General features: G+C 46.1%; 1 protein-coding gene across 18 annotated transcripts in view; it reads right to left on the bottom strand.

Annotated features, from left to right (window-relative positions):
• RBFOX1 (RNA binding fox-1 homolog 1) overlaps nucleotides 1-21,648 on the bottom strand; it is a 2,444,696-nt gene that overhangs the window by 194,362 nt on the left and 2,228,686 nt on the right. For 16 of the 18 annotated variants that reach the window (XM_061401054.1, XM_061401052.1, XM_061401049.1 and 13 more), the window contains one exon: nucleotides 10,968-11,210. In XM_061401054.1, coding sequence (XP_061257038.1) covers nucleotides 10,968-11,210 — 243 coding nt within the window. Of the gene's footprint in view, nucleotides 1-10,967; nucleotides 11,211-19,923; nucleotides 20,153-21,648 lie in introns of those variants that run through there. The other 2 variants (XM_061401063.1, XM_061401060.1) reach the window with 2 other exon arrangements.

The raw sequence follows: 21,648 nt of genomic DNA, 5'->3' as shown, positions 1-21,648 counted from the left end.
CAACAGCCTTCAGCACCACTTGGAAATGGTGAAGCCGAGAGGTTAACCCTGGCAAATCCTGATTTCAGCTTCTTAGCTGACCTGCTTCTCTAAACTGGAGAGCAGGCTGAAGAAACCAGCCTTGGGTGGAACTGTAGATTGTTCTGCCTGGTCCCGGGCACTGGTCATCTTAGCTGCTGGCCAGGAGACCTTGTAGGGAAGAGCCTGGAGATTGAGGAAAGTCTGAACTTCGACATGAGACCTAGCTGGTGAGGGTCTCTACTCTGCCTCACAACTCCTCCATACTCATGGCATCTTGAACCTCGGGCTCTCAGTGTAACATGGGGAGCACTAACAGCATTTAAAAGCTTTGCTATTGTTATTTCCTCGCCAAGTCATGTCTGGCTCTTTTGTGACTCTTTGGACTGCAGCCCGCCAGGCTCCTCCGTCCATGGGGTTTTCCAGGCAAGAATACTCCTGGTTTTCCAGGAGTGGGTTGCCATTGCCTTCTCCAGGGGATCTTCCTGACCCAGGGATCAAAGACACATCTCTTGCATTGTAGGTGGATTCTTTATTGCTGAGCCATCGGGGAAGCCCCGTAAAAGGTTTGGTGAGGACAAAATGAGATGAAGGATGAAAGTGTATCCAGTAGGGTCTGTGACCGTAACAGGTCTCATTCAGTGGGAGCACGTCTTTCCTTTTCTTCTCCCTGACACCAGACAGCTCTCAAGTTACTTTCTTTTGTTAAAGAGAGGTATAGCCCCAGACACACGGGGGAATGGCTGTGAACTGAATTGGATGGCACAATGTCCTGGGCAAGGGGGAGGGTGGCAGGCCTTCTTAAGACTGTCTGCGGGCTGCACGTGGCTCCCTGGAGGGTCTACATTTAAACCCAGGCACCTTTAACCATTCATAGAGATACCGGAAGTGGGCAGTGCTATTTGCTCTCAGCTGCTCACTATAGCCTATTGAGAATACAGACCCTGCAAAATGAACCCCAGGAACAACCCAGTTTAATCACTGGCAGACCTCTCTATGTCAGACAGCACACAAAATGAAAAAAAAAAAAAAGAATGCAAAGCTTGATACAGAACGATCTCCAAGATATAAAAGGTGCCAAAGCAGGTGATTAATAGACTTTAATTCTGTCCTTTTGGGAATGGAACTAGTGAGAAGTTAGAAGATGTGAAGATTGAATAAGAGACAGAGAGAGAAACAGACAATCAGACTGCTATAAACCAAGAGTCTGTGTCTCCTCAAAATTCATATGCTGAAATCCTAGATTCCAAGGCGATGGTATTAGGAGGTGGGGCCTTTGGAAGGTGATCAGGTCATGAGGGTGGAGTCCTCATGAATGAGACTGTGCATGCGTGCTCAGTCACTTCAGTCGTGTCTGATTCTTTGCAACCCCATGGACAGTAGCCCACCGGGCTTCTCTGTCCATGGAATTCTCAGGCAAGAATACTGGAGTGGGTAGCCATTCCCTGCTCCAGGGGATCTTCCCAACCCAGGATCGAACGCACGTTTTTCTACGTCTCCTGCATTGGCAGGCAGGTTCTTTACCACTAGTGTCGCCATAAATGAGATCAGTGGCTTTGTAAAGGAGATTCCAGAAGGGAAGGGGAGGGTGGGACAAAGTGGGAGATTTGGATTGACACATATATACTGCCATGTGTAAAACAGCTAGCTAGTGAGAAGCTGATATAAAGTACAGAGAGCTCAGCTCAGTGCTCTGTGATGACCTAGGTGGCTGGGTTGGGGGTGAGGTGGGAGAGAGATCAACGAGGGAGGGAATATATGGTTGCATATGGTTGAGTCACTTTGTCATACAGCAGAAACTAACACAATGTTGTAAAGCAATTATATTCCAATAAAAATAAAATAAAGGAGACTCCCAAGAGCCCCCTCGCTCCTTCTGCTAAGTGAGGACTCAGCGACAAGATGGCTCTTCATGAAGCAGGAGGTGGATTCTCACCAGACACCACACGTGTTGATGCCACTATGTTGGACTTCCCACCCTCCAAACTGCAAGAGATAAATACTTATTGTTTATGAGTCAGCCAATTTATAAGATTTTTGTTATAGCAGCCTGAACAGACCAAGACACAGGCATATGTTTGTGTTTGCATAGAGCATTTCTGGAAGGAAATATGAAGAATTGGTGACTCTTGTTTCTAAGAAAATTTTAGTTTACATTTTACACACTTTTCTAGTGTGTGATTTTTTTTTTAGCCACAAACATTAATTGCCAGAATAATTAATAGTAATAATAATAATTGCCAGTTAACAAAAAGGAGTGCATTGAACGGTTTTCTCCAAACCTTACCTATATAATCAGCTTCCAAAGAAGAGCCATCATGTAAAGGGTTAAGGACAGGAAGTTATCACCAACCCAAGTCTTATCTTCTCAAAGGTATTGATGAAAACTGGGGACACAGTTAGCACTCCAGTTAGAAGGAGCTGAAGATCAAGTGAAAGTTGGCTTCTTAAACAGCTCCTCTCTCTGTTGACGGAGCCCAGAGCTCAGAGACCAAGCTCTAAGTCCCACGTTCTTTTTCCCATTAGTTCCTGGAGCTGGTGGGAAACTGTTAGACAGACTGCAGAGGTGTTAAAAATAGAAGTTAAGTTGCTATTGGAGATACATGGAGAAATTCACCACTTGCAAATCTCTAATTATAATATGTCAAGAGTAAAATACCTTGTCAGGAGCAGTCTCTAATATAATACAGCATTGGCTCTGTCAGCACAGTGATCCATGATGTGTTTGGAGGCCTGCATTAAATAGGCATTCAGCAGAAAAATGTCCTGCGGGGACTCATCTCAGCCCTTGGGGAGCTGAAAGGATGACCTGGTAGTTCTTTTCTGTCTGTACTTTCCTCGACTCTGGCTGGGAACTCTGGGTGCAGTCTGCTTCCCTTTTACAGATCCTGCACTTTGTGTGAAATGATGTGCATATATTAGATGTTCTTGGAGCCTACCAGATGGATCGATCTTTTCTCTATAACGGCCCCTCGAGTGACCTCAGACTGGCAATAAGCACTTTGTGCACCGGTCAAAGGACAGTTGGAGTTATTCTGGGTACAACTCTACCCTGTGGGTAATAAATGAGGTGTCTGATACAGGGCTGTGTATTCCAGGGTTGGCAGAAGCATGGCTCTGACCCACTTTGAGGTTAAGTAAAGAGATGGTGCACTTGGTAAACGCATGAGGATGCAGAGATAGTTTGAAGAAACTCGTCATAGACTATGTTCTGCTCAGTCAGGCCAGGTTACTACAACTCAAAAGTAGGTCACGGACAAACAGAAGCATCTTCCCTTTTGGCAGAAGGGAGAAAAGCACAAGTATGTAATTGCAGCAGAAAACAAGATGGCACCTGTTAGGATGACTGCTCCTTCCTCAAAACCAGCTAAGAGGCTACGTTCTAAGACTCCCTTCAGGATCAGACACAAATCCCTCCTGGTTCACCTCATCATGGTCCTCTTTCCTGGAAGAGCTCCTGTAAGCAGTGTGTACCATCCAAACATCGCTAGAATAGACACAGTCACCAAACAACCATGTCCCACCACAACTCCACAGTCTCCAAAGTCAGAGAGGCTGTCCATGCCCTTCAAAAACCCTAGGGATTCTCTGAGCCAGATTCCTGGCAGATGTGCCCAATTTTAGGACTCATTCTGTTGCTTCCAATTTTTTCCCTTTCTCACTCTGTCAGTTGACGATGAGCTTGAAGGTCGAATACAAGGACCTTCTCAGGTTGTCTCTTGACCTCAGGATTCATCCGTTTCCTCACACACTTACTCTTCCTTCTTGCTAGGCTGTGAATGCTTGTGTCCCCCAATCACTGCCCCAGACTCACATGTTAGAATCCTCAAGTCTCACGTGATGGCGTTAGAGGATGGGGCTTTGGCAAGGTGATTAGGTCATGAGGGTGCAACCCTCACAAATAGGATTAGTGCCCTCATAAAACAGACTTCAGAGAGCCCCTCACCCCTCTCATCATGTGAAAAGGCAGAGAGGCTCTGAACCAGGAATCGGACCCTCCCCTGACCATCTGGCACTCTGATCTTAGACTTCCAGCCTCGTGAACTGTGAGCAATAAATTTCTGCTGTCTAGTCTTGTTACAGCAGCCAGAATGGACAGTGACAGGTTTTTTTTTGCCTCAAAACTGAAATGTTTTCAGGCATCCATGGCAGTCCCTATTTGTAAGCTGGTCATTTCTTTGTGGCCAAAAATGGAAAACAACCAGATGCCCATCCACAGGTAAATGAATCAACAAATTGTGGCACATTCTACAAAGCGGTATATAAGGAGTAGGCTACTGATGCATGCCAACAACCAGAGATCAAATTGCCAATATCCATTGGATCATCAAAAAACAAGAGAGTTCCAGAAAAACATCTACTTCTGCTTTATTGACTATGCCAAAGCTTTTGACTGTGTACAGCACAACAAAATGTGGAAAATTCTTAAAGAGAAGGTAATATCAGACCACCTTACTTTGTGCCTGTAAAATCTGTATGTAGGTCAAGAAGCAACAGTTAGAACTGGACATGGAAAAACAGACTGGTTCCAAATCGGGAAAGGAGTATGTCAAGGCTGATTACTGTCACCCTGCTTATTTAACTTATATGCAGAGTACATCCGGAGAAGGCAATGGCACCCCACTCCAGTACCTTTGCCTAGAAGATCCCATGGACGGAGGAGCCTGGTAGGCTGCAGTCCATGGGGTCGATAGAGTCGGACACGACTGAGCGACTTCACTTTCACTTTTCACTTTCATGCATTGGAGAAGGAAATGGCAACCCACTCCAGTGTTCTTGCCTGGAGAATCCCAGGGACGGGGAAGCCTGGTGGGCTGCTGTCTATGGGGTCACACAGAGTCGGACACGACTGAAGTGACTTAGCAGCAGCAGCAGCAGCAGCAGAGTACATCATGAGAAATGCTGGGCTGGATGAAGCACAAGCTGGAATCAAGACTGCCGGGAGAAACATCAATAACCTTAGATATGCAGATGATACCACTCTTATGGCAGAAAGCAAAGAAGAACTAAAGAACCTCTTGATGAAAGTGAAAGAGGAGAGTGAAAAAGTTGGCTTAAAACTCAACTTTCAAAAAACTAAGATCATGGTATCCAGTCCCATCACTTCATGGCAAATAGATGGGGAAACAATGGAAACAGTGACAGATTTTATTTTTGGGGGCTCCAAAATCACTGCAGATGGTGACTGCAGCCATAAAATTAAAAGACGCCTGCTCCTTGGAAGGAAAGTTATGACCAACCTAGACAGTATATTAAAAAGCAGAGACATTGCTTTGTCAACAACGGTCTGTCTAGTCAAGGCTATGGTTTTTCCAGTAGTCATGTATGGATGTGAGACTGGACTATAAAGAAAGCTGAGTGCTGAAGACTTGATGCTTTTGAACTGTGCTGTTGGAGAAGACTCTTGAGAATCCCTTGGACTGCAAGGAGATCAAATCAGTCAATGCTAAAGGAAATCAGTCCTGAATATTCTTTGGAAGGACTGATGCTGAAGCTGGAACTCCAACACTTTGGCCATCTGACATGAAGAGGTGACTCATTGGAAAAGACCTTGCTGCTGGGAAAGATTGAGGGCAGGAGGAGAAGGGGACAACAGAGGATGAGATGGCTGGATGGCATCACTGACCTGATGGACATGAGTTTGACCAAGCTCCAGGAGTTGGTGATGGACAGTGAAGCCTGGTGTGCCTACAGTCCATGGGGTCACTAAGAGTTGGACACGACTGAGTGACTGAACTGACTGAACGGACTGATGCATGCAACAAGGTGGACAAATCTGTGAACAATGATGCTGAGTGAGAGTGGAGCCAGAAGAAGTGGGAAAAAACATGCAATGCTTGCTGTCACTTATAGAAAATTCTAGAAACTGAAAACTAAACTACAGGAGCAGATCAGTTGATTCCTGGGAATGGGGGAGAGGAGAATGGAGAGGGAAGATTACAGAGGGGTTATGAGTAAACTCCAGGGTGCATGTATCTTTTCAAGTTATAGTTTTCTTTTTCTAGATAGATACCCAGGAGTGGGGTCACTGGATCATATGACAAGTCTATTTTTAGTTTTTTAAGGAACTTCTTTGCTGTTACATATAAATATACAGTGGAATATAACTCAACCATAAAAAAGAATGAAATAATGCCATTTGCAGTGACATGGATAGACCTAGAGATGATCATCAAGGTGTAGTGAGTCATGAAGAGAAAGACAAATATTATATGATCTGACTTATACGTGGGATTTAAAATATGGAGCAAATGAATTTGCAGAATAGAAACAGATTCACAGATATACAAAACAAGGGAAAAGGCAGGGGAGGGATAAATTTGGAATCTAGGATTAAGAGATACAAATGACTATATATAAAATGAAAAAGAATATATATATACACACACACATATGTATGCACATATATATGTATATATAACTGAATATATGTACAACTGTATTTATGTACTTCTGAAAGTAATACAACATTGTAAATCAACTACACTTCAATATAAATAAACAAATGAATAAATAAGTAAACAAAAATAAAGTGATTACCAGGTGGAAAAAAAAGAACACTTTGAAGATGATGGATATATCTATTATCATGAGAGTTGAAATGGTTCCATACATATGTACTTATTGACACTAAATAATTACAAAATTATTAAGTATGCACAGCTTATTGTATGTCATTTATATGTCAATGGAGCTGTAAAAAATAAAGCACATCTTCTCCTTTCCCAGACTACCTACTGAATCTGTGTGCTCACGGTCAGATTCCTTCCTATTTCCTCCAAAATACTCTGCTGCTTTCTCCCTGAGTCATTCCCTATCTCTGATTCCCTGTCCTTCCTCCATCTCTCTTCTCTGTGGTGTAAAATATTGAGTCAAAATCCACTCTCCTACAAACCAGTTCCTCAGACCTCTGTGCTCTTCCGTTGCTATCTTTTCTTTCTCCTCTTTACTCCAAAGGTTTATGAGGGTACTGTGCACACCCATTCTGGTATTTCCCATTTATTCCTCAACTCTTGGCCCCCTGGAATTGCTCCCCAATACTTTACTTTCTCCTGGGTCTTTGGTGATGTCCAGTATGCCAGCTTCAATCATGTCCTCAGTTCATGCCTGCCAGGCTGCCATGACAGCACTCTCTGGTTCAACCCTCCATCCAGGTACCCTCTTTATGTCTCATTAATAGCGCCTTTTCTTCCAAACCTCACCACCCATGAGCTCTCTAGTGATCAGTCCTTGACTTTCTCTCCATTGCCTACACTTCACAAAGGTATCAATTCAAGCTCTCTATGCAAATGGCTCACCATACTGCCTTTAGCACTGACCATTTTCTGTTCGTTCAACACCTTTAATGAGAAGTCTCAGGAACTTCTCTGGTAGTCCAGTGGCTAAGACTCCAAGCTCGAAATGCAGGGAGCCCAGGTGCCATCCCTGGTTGGGGAACTAGATGCCAAAACTAAGAGCACACATGCCTAAACTATGGATCCAGCATGCCACGACAGGACTGAAGATCCATATGCCACAGCCAAGACCTGGCACGGCCAAAGTAAAAATAAACACTGAGAAAAGGAGTTCACATTGACCCTGGTGGAACCATCTTTGACCTATGTATTTGGCTCTCTGCGTAAAAGCTCTTTGATCGAGGGAGCCTGTTTGCTCACCATGTCACCTCGCTGTAGTGCCAGGGGCACTGTGGACACACAAGATGCAATTTAAAAGTCGCCGGGTTGATCTCTTAAGAGTTCTTTATGTGAGAAAAGGATATTGAGCCTGCTGGCTTAATATTTCCTTTAAAGTAAGCTTCCCTGGTGGCTCAAATGGTAAAGAATTTGCCTGCAGTGTGGGAGAAATGGGTTTGATCCCTGGGTCTGGAAGATCCCCTGGAGGAGGGCATGGCCACCCACTCCAGTATCCTTGCCTGGAGAATCCTTATGGAGTGAGGAGCCTGGTGGGGGCTGCAGTCCATAGAGTCTCAAAGAGTTGGACATGACTGAGCGACTAAGCACAGCATAGGCATAATTAATTCTACCCTTCGAAATGTCATTTTTTAAACTTTTCTGGCTTAAACTCTTTTCAATGGCTTCCCATAGCTTTCAACTGGGAATCCCACCCTCTTATAGAACACACCGTAGGATCCCTGTGGCTGCTTCTTGTTCTCCTTTGCCACTGTGCATCCCTACACCCTCTTCACAAGCCCTTAGACACGCTGCCTCGGTATTTTTTCTTTTTCAAGTCTTTGAATAAGCCCAGCTCTTTCCAACCTTGGGACCCATGACCTTGGTATTCCTTTTACCTGGAAGCTTTTTCTTTTCCCCTTAAATATCATGTCCTTGAAGAAATGTCCTCCGGCTACTCATTTGCAGGTGGTACCTCTCCTCTCTTTTTTAATCCTCCATAGCACTGGTCTTTTCCTTAAGAGCATGACTCACCATGTCTGTTTATAGAGCTATTTGATTCCTACATTTTTACTCCGTCTCCCACATTTAGTTCTAAGAGGGAATGAGCTGGACTTCCATGGTGGTCCAGAGGTTAAGAATCCACCTGCCAGTGCAAGGGTCATGGGTTCAATCCCTGGTCTGGGAAGAGTCCACGTGCCACGGGGCAACAAAGCCGATGTGCCACAACTACTGAGCCCATGCAAGAGAAGCCACCGCAGTGAGAAGCCTGTGCACCGCAGCTGGAAAGGAGCCCCACTCTCCGCAACTGGAGGAAGCCCATGCACACAGCAAAGAAGACCCAGTGCAGCCAAAATACAATTTTTTTCAAAAAAGATGGAAAAGATCATTTCCGTGTGGCTCCCTCACATCATCAAGTATGAGTCCTGGCCTAAGTAGATGTTTAATAAATCTCTGTGAGTGAAGGAATGAATCTTCCACAGCAGTGTGTATGGTTGGTCCATGTGGAAGTTTAATAAATGATGCCTGATGGGAACTTTTTTAGTCCTAAAATAACAAGCCCTATCATTGGTTATCACACACACAAAAAAAAACCAACACACAAATGAACAACAGTCCCATCACTACCACTGGTAGTCAATACTTATTGTCGACAATAAGCACCTACGACATTTGCAAGCCTACTTAATAAATCCGTCTCTAAGTTACAGCAAACAATGACAAACAAGCCGGTGGCAGCACTATTGACAATAGCCCAGAGGTAGAAACAAGCCAAATGCCCATCAATGGATGGACAGATAAACAAAATAGGACCTATCCATACAGTGGAACAGGATTCAGTCATAGAAAAAGAATGACGTGCTGGTCCATGCTACAACGTGGATGAACCTTGAAAACATTCTAAGTGAAAGGAGACAGACACAAAAGGTCATATACTGTACGACTGAGTCTTTTGAAAAAGCCAGAAGAGGCAAATGTATACAGAAAGAAAGCAGACTGGTGACTCCCAGGGGCTGTGGGGAGGGAGGAATGGAAGACGTCTGCCTGATGGATACTAGGTTTCCTGTTGGGGAGATGGGGATGTCTGGGGCTCTGTAGTGGTGATGGATGTGCTACACTGTGAATGTACTTAATGCCACTGGACTGTACATGATAAAATGGTTAAAATTTTTATATGTATTTTGGCACAATAAAAAAGGGAAGGCAATAGAAAACTTTCCAATTTACATTATTTTGAAAAATCTCCAAACTGAACTTCCAAGTGAATGAGGTACCAGGTAGCAAAGTTAGATGGTTGCCTTGGTTATAAGAAGGGGATGACAGAGGATGAGATGGTTGGACGGCATCACCCACTTGATGGACATGAGTTTGAGCAAGCTCCAGGAGTTGGTGATGGACAGGGAAGCCTGAGGTACTACAGTCCATGGGGTTGCAAAGAGCTGGACACAAGTGAGCAATTGAATTGAACTGAACTTGGTTCCAAGAAGACAGATGACGTTTCAAACCAATACACTTCTTCACAAATACTAGTTTTTCAGAGGTTAGGAGAAAGAGGCCTAAGTGCCTTGCACCTATAAAGTGTTCTGGAAAGAAGCTGCATGTGTCCAGGCTTCTCAAGAATTCCATAGAACAAGGTTTCCTAAATGTTTACATATACCTCTCCTGAGATGCACATTGCATGGCTACTTCCGGTGGTATGCAGATAAATGTGGTGTACTTTTAATCATCATTTTTGTTTAGAGTGACTAGCTTTTATGAATAGCCAGCAATATTGGTTTCCATTGGTAGTGGTGATAGACTGTTTCTTTTCTGTTTGTTTGCTTGTTTTTAATCCATTCCATCCATTCATAGGCAAGAAAGTTGACTTTTGGGTGCACAGAGGTATGTTACCACCACCATCAAAATGCAAAACAGTTCTACAAAATTCTCTTGCTGCCTTTTGGCAGCCCAGGTCACCCATACCTCGGGGGCTATGCAATAAAGAAGACGCTAAGGACATAAGCCACAATGTGGGTGCAACTTGAATGAATTTGGCTAAGATATGGAGGGCTGGGGCGGGAACCCGGCAGAGGGTGGCTGCAAAGGACAGATGGATTGGGGGGTGATGGAAATATTCCTAAAATAGACTGTGGCAGTGGTTGTACAGTTCTGTAAATACCATAATGATCCCTGAATTGTATACCTTGAATACGTGGATTTTACGGTATGTAAATGGCATCTCCAAAAAGGCAATTAAAAAAAAAAAAAAAGATTACATAGTGTATAATTCCACACAGACGACATAATCCCAGAAAAAGCGAAACTGCAGAAGCAGAAAAGAGATTAACATTCCCCTTTAACAAAACACGCGGTTAATGGGAAAATGTATTGATTTAAACCAGCGTCTCGAGAGGATGTGCGCAGGTGAGTGAGGTGAACCTGGAGAGGCTGGGACTCCAAAGATGAGCTTAGGGATCGCTTTTCAGGATGGGGCCCCCCTAGTTGCATAGAGGTGTGCCCCGCAGTCTTTCCAGGAATCCTGGGGTCCCGCCCTGCCCCCCGAAACCAGCGCACACTTACTGTGGCCGTGCCCGAGACGGTGTGCGCGCTCGTGTCTGCGGCGCTCTGCTCCGAGTGCGACTGCGCGGGAGGGTACAGGTTTAACGTGTGCTCCGGGACGGTGGTCTGGCCAGTGTACTCCGGTGCGGGGTGGGGGTGAGGGGCCGTGTATTCCGCGGGGATGCCGTTCTGAGGGGGGGCAAACTGGGCCGAAGCGTAAGGCTGAGCCATTGTGTCAGGGGCAGCTGCTGCTTCCTGATTACCCTGGAAAATCAGAGAGAGGGAGAGAAACCATGAGCGAGCACCAGGCAGAACCTTCTCCCCAGACCCAGGAACAACAGCTCCCCAGATGTCGCGTGGGTACCAGGGTGGTGCCCAGAGCCTGAGATGGGTACCGTCTTCATCAGACCGTATAAGGATGAAGTAACCATCACCAGGGCCTCCCTGGTGGCTCAGTGGTAAAGAACCCGCCTGCCAATGCAGGAGACATGGGTTCCATCCCTGGGTGGGGAAGATCCCCTGGAGAAGGAAATGGCAACCCACTCCAGTATTCGTGCCTGGGAAATTCCACAGACAGAGAAGCCTGGCAGGTTACAGTTCAGGCGGCTGCAAAGAGTCAGACAGGACTTAGCAACTAAAGGACAGAACAGTTATCACTGAGACAGGCCCACTGTACAGATGCAGAAATCGAGGCTCTGAAAGGTGGAAGACCCTTTCGCATGTCATGCAGCCCAAGAGCTACACAATGTGAGAGTCTGTGTTCTTCTGCACTGGATTTTTCTGGCAGGTCTTTCTAATTTCATTCCCATTTTGGAACATGTGAGCCTGTAGTCGTCGCCAGTGACAGCGGAGCCTTGATTTGATACTTAAAATGCCAAGAGAGATTAAATTGAACGTGTGTGTTCTTGAGAGGAGAGACAATTCGTGTAAGCATTAGAATTTAATCAACATTTTATGTGCTTTGGCTCACATAATGGGATGGGGGTGGTGGTCCTTGCAAGGGTCAGTGTGTGTGTGTGTGTGTGTGTGTGTGTGTGTGTGTGATGTTCTCAGAGCCAACATGAAGTGGCTGATGAAAATTCAAGACCTAATTTGGACAACGATGACCCTCTACGATAGTCTCATTTTAAGTGTCTCTGCAAAACATGGATTTGACTCTTAGCCTCGTTAATCAATGCCTCCCCCCGATTCCCTATTTTTTTTTTTATAAGTAGAGCATTATATAACAATTCGCCCTTCAGATCTAGGCAAAACATGCAATGTGATAATTACAGTCAAGTCAAAAGAATAAAAAAAGAAGTGTTCAAATGCTTCCCTTTCAGGAAACCTCTCTTTCCACCCCCACAACTTTACTACCCTACACACACACACACACACACACACGTACACACACAGACGGCATCAGGGACTGTAACCCAGAGGTCTAAATTTTCCATGGTCTTAAGAAATGGGATTGCACAGTCAGAGAGAGAGAGGGAAAGCTTAGCAATTAAGCCCACCCAATAGTTCCCTCTCCCATTGTCTATGGCCAATTAGATGTGACTTCATCCCTCCTGTAATGATACCAGGGCAACAATGTCAGAATCTCTCCCATCTCCAGAGTCCCTGCCACTGACATTTGAGAGCATCTTCAGCCCAAGCAACTTGAATACAGCAAAACCCATTATGACAGAGAGGCTAGAAAAAAAGTTTATTCTCAAGAGCGGTGCCAAGAGCTGGTGCATTTGTTTAGAAGGAACCTTAATTAGAATGTTAAAGATGACACTTGGAAGAGAACAGCACTTAGGATAAGTTTAAAACATTTTACAAGTGAAAACACCCCCAGCAGGCCCTTTCCTCCCCTGGACTAATTTCTCCAAATGTCTGTGCCATCGGAAGCAAAAATGCACAGCCGTGGCTTTCTTGGCAACATGTTTTCACGGCACTGGGGGGCTGTGAGGGTCCGACTGTGCTGGGGTTGGATCGCTTGAGGTGCAAAGTTAACTATCTGTCCTTGGGAAACCACATTCACCATCACTGTCGCTCACTGTTCAGCCTCTTCAAGGATAAGCCCAGTTCCCTCTCAGGGGACACGTCCACTCCCAGCCCATGACCTGCAGATGTGGCCGAACCTTCCTCTGGGTCACGTGATCCAGTCTGGCTGACCAGAGGGCTCTCCTCTCACGGCCACAGTGATGGGGGCTCATGCTCATCCCTCTAAGCCGGTTAGCAAGTTGACCCCTTGCCACTCCTGTGAGGCTTTATCCTGGGACCCGACTGGCGTTCAGGGAGGAAGTTCCTTCACTACGATGATTGGTAACTGGAAAACATAATACCAGCTTGGAGCTACCAAGAAATGCCTCTTGAAAGGGGGCCTCCCTAAAGCAGAAGCCGACCCGGAGGAAAACGGAGCCCAGAAATGGAAACGCAGACCCACTGAGTCCCCCTGACATCATCTGAAGTCTTGGATCCAGCTCTTTCTGCAGTCAGTAATGCTGCTGTTTAAATTCCATAACTCAGTAAATGTCTGTGTAAGTCCGATTTTCCATTACATGCAACCAAAAAGGTCTTGACTAATACAAAAAAAAAAAAATACTGTATATCAGCCAACTAGTATTCTTTTCTTCTACAGGGCTGCTCAATAGACTTGTGCACAGAAATTCCATGTGATGCAACTTCTTTCTGGCTCATGAGAAGTCCTAGAAGCTTTGGGACCTTGAGAATCCTCCAAAGGGAAATTCTCTGAGACAGATTTCACTTCTGCCCAAAGATCTATTTCAGCCTCTCCTGCCCCTTCCCTCGCTTGTCTCTGAAAGACGGTCTTGTAAAAAACACCAAGGGAGCCTGAAATGCTCACAGCATCAGGGGTAGAGAGAGATGGTCAATATAGACACGGCTTTCCTTGCTCCACATTCAGTAGAGATGCTTTCACAGGAACGTATACGCCCACCTAGCCTTTCTGCATGGCAGAGCCATCTCAGGAAGACAGAGCCAGTCCCACGTGCTTCTGCAAAGCAGCAGCTGCTCCGTGCTAGGATCTGACCCCTCTTGGCACTGCCCAGGGAAGGGCCTGACCTCAGGAAGCGTATGGTCTCTTTATCCTCTCAACAACATCATGTCTTCCTGTTTGCTGCCTCCTGTGCTTGGGGAGTTCTCTCCTACTCCCTTGCCTGGCTAGTCTCAGCTTCTCTCTCTCTTTTAAAATATTTATTTATTTACTTTTGGCTCTGCTGGGTCTTCATTGCTGTGCAGGCTCTTCTCTAGTTCAAAGAGCGGGGGCTACTCTCAACTTGTGGTGTGTGAGTATCTCACTGTGGTGGTTTTTCTTTGGGACCTCGGGCTTTAGGCACATGGGCTTCCATGTTGTGGCTCCTGGGCTCAAGAGCACAGGCTCAGTAGTCATGGTGAATGGGCTTTGTTGCCCTCTGGCACGTGGGATCTTCCCGGACCAGGGATTGAACCCGTGTCTCCTGCATTGGCAGGCAGATTCTTTACCACTGAGCCACCAGGGGAGCCCTTGGCTTCTCTTTGAGGTTCCAGATCCCCCAGCCAGTCTCCTTGACAATAATATCACATCAGCTGTCTGTCCTCTATGCTCTACTTCAGCTTTGCTCACTTCCCATGTAACTCGAGGTACTGCCATTGCCTGATGATTTGCCTGTGAACATCCAGATGGTAGAAGGCTGCATCACATTCTCTGCTCTATCTCCAGGTTTCCAAAGCACACTGGCTGCAAAGTCAACAGACCCCAGTGTCTGTTAAGTGAGTGCATGCTTAGCCAGTGAACTCTGGGCTCTGTTAGGCTTCATTTGGCAACAGGATGGAGGGGAGGGGATAGGAGAGGGATGCGCAAATGAATTCTGGAAGAAATCTGGCCCATGACTTGTGTTTGTAAATAAAGTTTTATTGGGACACACCATGCTCATTGTGCCCCAGTGGCAGACTTGAGTCACTATGATAAGAGACCATATAGGCCACAGAGCCTAAACTATTGAACTATTGGGCCCTTTGCAGAAAAGGTTTTCTCATCGTTGTGGCAGACTTATCATGAATCACGGGGACATCAGTTAAGAAGCTGTGTTTGCACAAATACTTTGGGCAGGAAATACAGTCAGTGGTGAAGCAGGGATAGAAAAGGGGGTGCCTTCTCCCTAAACCAAGGAGGGGGTGGCTCAGCCAGACTTGAAGATCAACAGTGTTAAGCATGGTGGGAGAGGGATGCCATAGAATCTTTTCCAGAATGTTCTTTGTATCACCAGACATCTACACTGTACACACAAGTTCGTCAAACCCAGCAAAAGTGGGCTTATGAGAAGACCAGTGATGGTGTCACATTTCTCTGCTCCATCTGAAAGACATCCTCTTCAAACCAGAGCCCAGAAGACAAAGCGAGTGACACTCACATGTAGTGGGCATCAGGTATGGTGCTGAGCATTTTTACAGCAAAAGTCCTTAAGCAAGGATGATTTCTTCCCAGGAGACATGAAGCAATGACTAGAGACACTCTCGTTTGTCACAACTGGGGATTAAGTGGCATCACAACTGGGGATTAAGTGGCACCAGCGTCTAGAGCTTCTAGGAGGCCAGAGATGCTACTGAACACCCTACGATGCACAGGATCACCCCACCACCACCAGGATTATCCAGCTCCGAAGGTTAATAGTGCCAAGGTCTAGACTCTGCTTTACATCTGGAATCCCACTTTATTTCATTGTAAAGGATACTGTGGCCCAGAGCTGATAAATAATATTGTGAGGTCACAGCCACAGGTATTTCTGAGGAAAGCCAGGAGCTGAACCAGAGCCCATGTTTATCCCATGCCAAGGTATCTCTCATCTGGCAAGAAGATCCCCTGGTGGGGAGATACGTTTCTGATTTTAAATAAATAAGCCACTCTCTGTCACATATACAGTGACTCTGAGACCCGTTTTCCATCAGGAGGCATGTCAGGTGCTAGGGTCAGTCAGTCAGTTGCTCAGTCATGTCCAACTCTTTGTGACCCTGTGGACTATAGCCCTCCAGGCTCCTCTGTCCGTGGTTTTTTTCCAGGAGAGAGTACTGGAGTGGGTTGCCATTTCCTTCTCCAGGGCATCTTCCCGACCTGGGGATGGAACCTTCGTCTCTTTCATCTCCTGCACTGGCAGGCAGATTCTTTACCACTAGTGCCACATGGGGAGCCCGCAGGTGCTGGGATATTTGATTCAAAGAGGCCAGGCTTCTGATTGCCAAACTGCAGAGGGACAAGGGGTATCCTCTGCAAGTGTTAGAATAGCAGCTTGGGAAATTTCCGCCACCTCAAGCCTGAAGCCTGGCTTCTGAAGGCTCTGAGGTTCCAAGGGCCACGGGCAAGGACCAAGTAGGACCACCACTGGAGCCAGGACAAATCCTAACCTCCACCCAAACCTGCACCAATCTGGCAAAACCAGGGTTCAGTTCAGTTCAGTCACTCAGTCGTGTCCGACTCTTTGCGACCCCATGAACTGCAGCACGCCAGGCCTCCCTGTCCATCACCAACTCCCAGAGTCCACCCAAACCCATGTCCATCAAGTCGGTGATGCCATCCAGCCATTTCATCCTCTGTCGTCCCCTTCTCCTCCTGCCCCTAATCTCTCCCAGCATCAGAGTCTTTTCCAATGAGTCAACTCTTCGCATCAGGTGGCCAAACTATTGGAGTTTCAGCTTTAGCATCAGTCCTTCCAAAGAACACCCGGGGCTGATCTCCTTTAGAATGGACTGGTTGGATCTCCTTTCAGTCCAAGGGACTCTCAAGAGTCTTCTCCAACACCACAGTTCAAAAGCATCAATTCTTCAGCACTCAGCTTTCTTTATAGTCCAACTCTCACATCCATACATGACCACTGGAAAAACTATAGCCTTGACTAGATGGATTTTTGTTGGCAAAGTAATGTCTCTGCTTTTTAATATGCTGTCTAGGTTGGTCATAACTTTCCTTCCAAGGAGTAAGCGTCTTTTCATTTCATGGCTGCAATCACCATCTGCAGTGATTTTGGAGCCCAGAAAAATAAAGCCAGGGTACTCAACTCTAACAGACAGTGTCCACGGTAGCCAAGGAGCCTACAGGTAGCACTCAAGTCCTTGGAACCAGAGATGCACTCCCATGCCTGGAGTTCTCAGACAGATGTTGGTGGGACCCCTGCGGTTTCTTATTAACACTGACAACCATTCCAAAGAGACCCTAATTAATATTCCCAACATTTACACTTTGGGCTAATTACATCTAATATTTAATTAAGATCATCGTTCTTCCTATGGAATTATTTTTCACCTTCAAAGGGCTTCGGAGATGTCTTTCTTTCCTCCCTAGTGATGCTCCCGGATTCTTAGCATGGTTGAAATGAATTTTCTGGAAAAAAATATATTCACCTTGTGCTTGCATGCTAAGTCACTTGGGTCATATCTGATTCTTTGCAACCCTATGGACTGTAGCCCACCAGGCTCCTCTGTCCATGAGATTTTCCAGGCAAGAGTACTGGAATGGGTTGTTGTGCCCTCCTCCAGGGGGATCTTCCCAACCCAGGGATTGAACCTGTGTTTCTTATATCTCTGGCTTTGGCAGGTAGGTTCTTTACCACTAGTAAAGTCTTTACCACTTGGGAAGTCCATATTCACATTAAGGGCATCTTTTCCACTCTGGGTCAAGACAAGTCTTAAGTCACATAAACATGCTCTGGGGCGGGGGGTGGGGGGAAATGAGGGGAAGCTGAAGTCAATTTCATGTTGGTGGTAGGGATAGGCAACAATTATCCAGAGCATGCTGACTAGACACTCCCTGATTTGCAGAAGCTCCCTTCATCCCTCTGTGCTATGCTTACCCGCTCAGTTGTGTGTGACTCTTTGCAACCCCATGGACTGCAGCCCACCAGGCTCCTCTGTCCATGGGATTCTCCAGGCAAGAATACTGGAGTGGGTTGCCATGCCCTCCTCCAGGGGATCTTCCCAATCCAGGGATTGAACCCAGGTCTCCAAAATTGCAGGCAGATTCTTTACTGTCTGAGGATCATCCCTCTTCTCTAATGCCAAATGCCTGCTTTTCCCAAATAAGTGGAATGATCATGGAGATGCTGATGTTTCCTAAGTCAGGGTGCTTGTGGGGGTATTGAGTTGACAGTGGAGGGTGATTCTGCCTTGCATGCACCTCCACATCATCCCTGAGGCTGGGAAAGATTGAGGGCAGGAGAAGAAGGGGACAACAGAAGATGAGATGGTTGGATGGCATCACCGACTCAATGGACATGAGTTTGAGCAAACTCTGGGAGACAGTGAAGGTCAGGGAAGCCCGGCGTGCTGCAGTCCACGGGGTTGCAACTCAGCAACTGAACAACCACATCATCGGGGTGGGGGCTTCAAAAGATTTTGCAATCCTAGCATCTGATTTTCAATGCCTGGACTTCCCTGGGTTACTGCTGAATACACAAAAGGGAAGAAAAAGAAGCCAAGACCTCGTGTTTTCCAATCCACCCTTGGTTGCTGCAGAACTGGGTAGAAATTTGAAATCAAGAGCATCTATTAGGATAAGTGGAAAAGAAACTTTGTCCTCCTGGGCCAAACCTCAATTAGAACAGCAACTCAACAGCAGCCAGATGACGTGGGAACCACCCCCCTCCCTTCATTCCCCGAAACACCCCGGTGGGTAGTTTGCACTCCAGTTACAGAGAGAAAAACGGGTTATTAAAATGCAACCAAGTCTGATTCACCAAAGGAAAAAAAAATGCCATTTCAATTTAAATATTTTACTGAAGCATGAAATAGCCGGGATATTATTGCTATTTTAAGACAAATACCGTAATCTGACCATTAGCACAGTGTGTGGACTTCGCTGCTTGCAGGCATTCAGTGAGACGCCCCTCAAATACAAGGAGAATTTCCTTGGTCGCTGAAACATCCCACACCCTTAATTTTCCCAGGAGGCAGAGCCAGAGAGGAAACGGGAGGTGCTCTTTTTAATATTTTGGTGGGGTTTTGTTGTTGTTGTTGTTGTTGTTAGACGTCTCCTTCTCCTGGGCACAGCCCTGACTGGTTTAATAAAGTAGTTTTGGGAAACTAACAAATGAACCAAGACTGGCAGCCCATCAGACTTGGCAAAATGTTTTGGCTCACCATCTAATGCAAAGCACATTTCAACTGCAGAAGAGAGTCCTTACGTGGCAGAGCACGGAACGGATTTATTCTTTTCACCGTGAACTGTCTGACTTTTACTGAGGGGGGAAAAGTGCCTGCCAAGGTGGACTTTAAGTATCTTTCTTTCTCGTCTCTGTGTGTGTTTTCCCAGCTCTAATCATCAAACTTCTAGAGCATCCCTTCTCCTTTTGCGTCTGAAATTTATCTGTTCCCAGTCCATTTTCTTGTCCCCTCAAACCTCTTCTGGCCTAAACACAGCCCCCCCCACCCAGTAAAGAAATGCATGGGAATGGTTCAGTCCTCCTAAACCAACTGATTACACCTCTCCACACTGCCTAGAAAAGCGGTGTCTCCTGCCCTGGGACCCACCCCTCCCACCAACTCTGACTAGAGAAAGGAGACTGTCCCTTCTCAGCTGCCTGCAGTTCTCCGTCCTGCTGACAGTTTGGTCGACTTGAGTTTCTCAGCCTGGTCTGTTCTACTTCTCTGGCAAGAAATTGCGCATATTCAGAGAAAAGCCTCCAGTGCTGGACCGAAAAGAACTCAAACTGCATCATACCCCATGGGGGCACTGAAACCAAAGAAGGGAAATGCAAAATTACATCATTAACCTGCGGGTTCGAAGACCAGCTCAGTTCTTACACATCAAGCAGAAAAGCTCATGCACACGCACACACGCACACGCACACACACACACACACACACACACTTGGCTGAATTCCTCTGCTTTCCCTCCCGGCATGATTCAAGGAGCAAAATCCACATCACACAGAGAGTAACAGAGACTTCATACCAAGAAAGGCTTCCGCTCCATTCAAAGCACAGTTTCGAGTGAAACAGAAAAATGGGGGAAATGTACCTGCTGTACCATCCTGCTTCCTTTCTCCTCCATAAACTTAGCAGCTGTGCCAGTGCCACGCCACAGAGCATCTGGCAGTAGAGAGCCTCGATGAGGAGCGAGGGTGTGTGCGCTGTGCAACGTGGGGACGGCGGGGGTGCGGGAGGAGGGGGTGCCGGGGCCGCCCGGCTGACCTCCTCCTCAACATCTGACTGCTCCCCAAACCAGCCCCAGAGGGGACTCCTTCCTGGAGCTGATCCATCAATCACAGCCCGCCCCTCCTCTGGCCCCTGCTCTCCCTTTCCGAGTGTACACTGAGCAGATGATTATATAGACGAGGAAGGGGAAAAAAAAAAAAAAGAAAGAAAGAAAACCCACACAGCGCTCGACTACATTAATAGCTGTTTAAAAAACATTAGAAATGCTATCCTCTGCACCGCCCGGAGCTGGAATTTTTCATTACTAAACTAAATATATGGTATGCAAGCAAACTCAGGAATTTCACCGGGAAGCTCGCGCGACTCTCCTATTTTTGTTTTATATTTTCAAGAGGGTACAGGCAGGGGTGGGGGGAATGCCAAAAGGAGAAGGGGAGGAGAGGGAAGAGGGATGAAGACAGAGCTTGAAGAGATAAGAGAGATGGTGATGGATACGTTTTTTAAAAACACACCCTGAGAATACTGCAGATAAATGTATAACAAAGCTGAGTGGTTAATTGTAAATTGATCTTAAAATACTGTCAGGGGCGAGTGTGTGGAAGATGCTCAGGCCTGGCTCCTCGGCAGACTCTCTGTGTGATCTCAGGCAAGTTGTTGCAATGCCCCGGGCTCCAGTATTTTTTTTTTTTTTTTTTTTGCTTCTGTTTAATGGGGAACATGATGAGTGACTTCACAGGGTAATTGTGAGAAGATCATGATAAAAATCAAATCACGGGAAAACAAACACGCACGGTGCCCTGCCTCAGAGGATGCGCTAGATAAACAGCTTCATTCATCACATTCAATAACGTGGTGAGCGAAATCCAAAACCATCTTTGTCCCCGAGGACCCAACAGGAAGGACCTGCAGTAGGTTCTGAAGAAAAGGAACCCACCCTTGACCACAGAACCCCAGTAATGATCAAGGGCATGAAGGAAAATCAGAGTCTCTTGTTTTTCTCTTGTCTTGAACTTCTGTCTCTTCTAAGTCCATTTTTTTCTTGTTTCCCAATGAGCAAAAATAAAACCTCGTACAAAATCCCCTGTGATTTCAATGCCAAATGCTGCCTCTTTATTTAAAGCTGCAAATACTTTGTTCTTCCTTTATTATTAAAACTACAACCACCGCAGTGAAATGTCAACACAATCTCAGTTTTTATTTAGTCATGTCTTTCTGGCTCGCCCAAGGAGAGGTTTCAAGAGACCCATCCACTCTTTGCATGGACAGCCGCTTATCACTGAGACGCCTGCTTGGAAAGGAGAGATCTCGCTACACTGGAGGGAATGGATGAGGTTTCTGAAGTGATTAAACTTGTAATTAAATTGTATAACAGAGGAGGAGGTGAGGGCGGAGAAGGCTGCCCGGAAGAATTCCACTTTCCTGCTGATCTGTTGGTGGTGCTAGTTCAGGGAGCCCCTGGGTGATTTTTTTTTTTTTTTAATTCCCAGCTTCCCAGGGTTGGAAAGAAAATCTGGATAAACAGTATTTGTGCCATTCTTACAGTCCTATTTCCAATCATAGTCTGGGGATGTGATTATTAATTAATTAA

The sequence above is a fragment of the Bos javanicus genome, chromosome 25 (genome assembly GCF_032452875.1).
Source record: "Bos javanicus breed banteng chromosome 25, ARS-OSU_banteng_1.0, whole genome shotgun sequence".
Lineage (NCBI taxonomy): Eukaryota > Metazoa > Chordata > Mammalia > Artiodactyla > Bovidae > Bos > Bos javanicus.
This window is presented reverse-complemented; position numbering and strand designations above follow the sequence as displayed.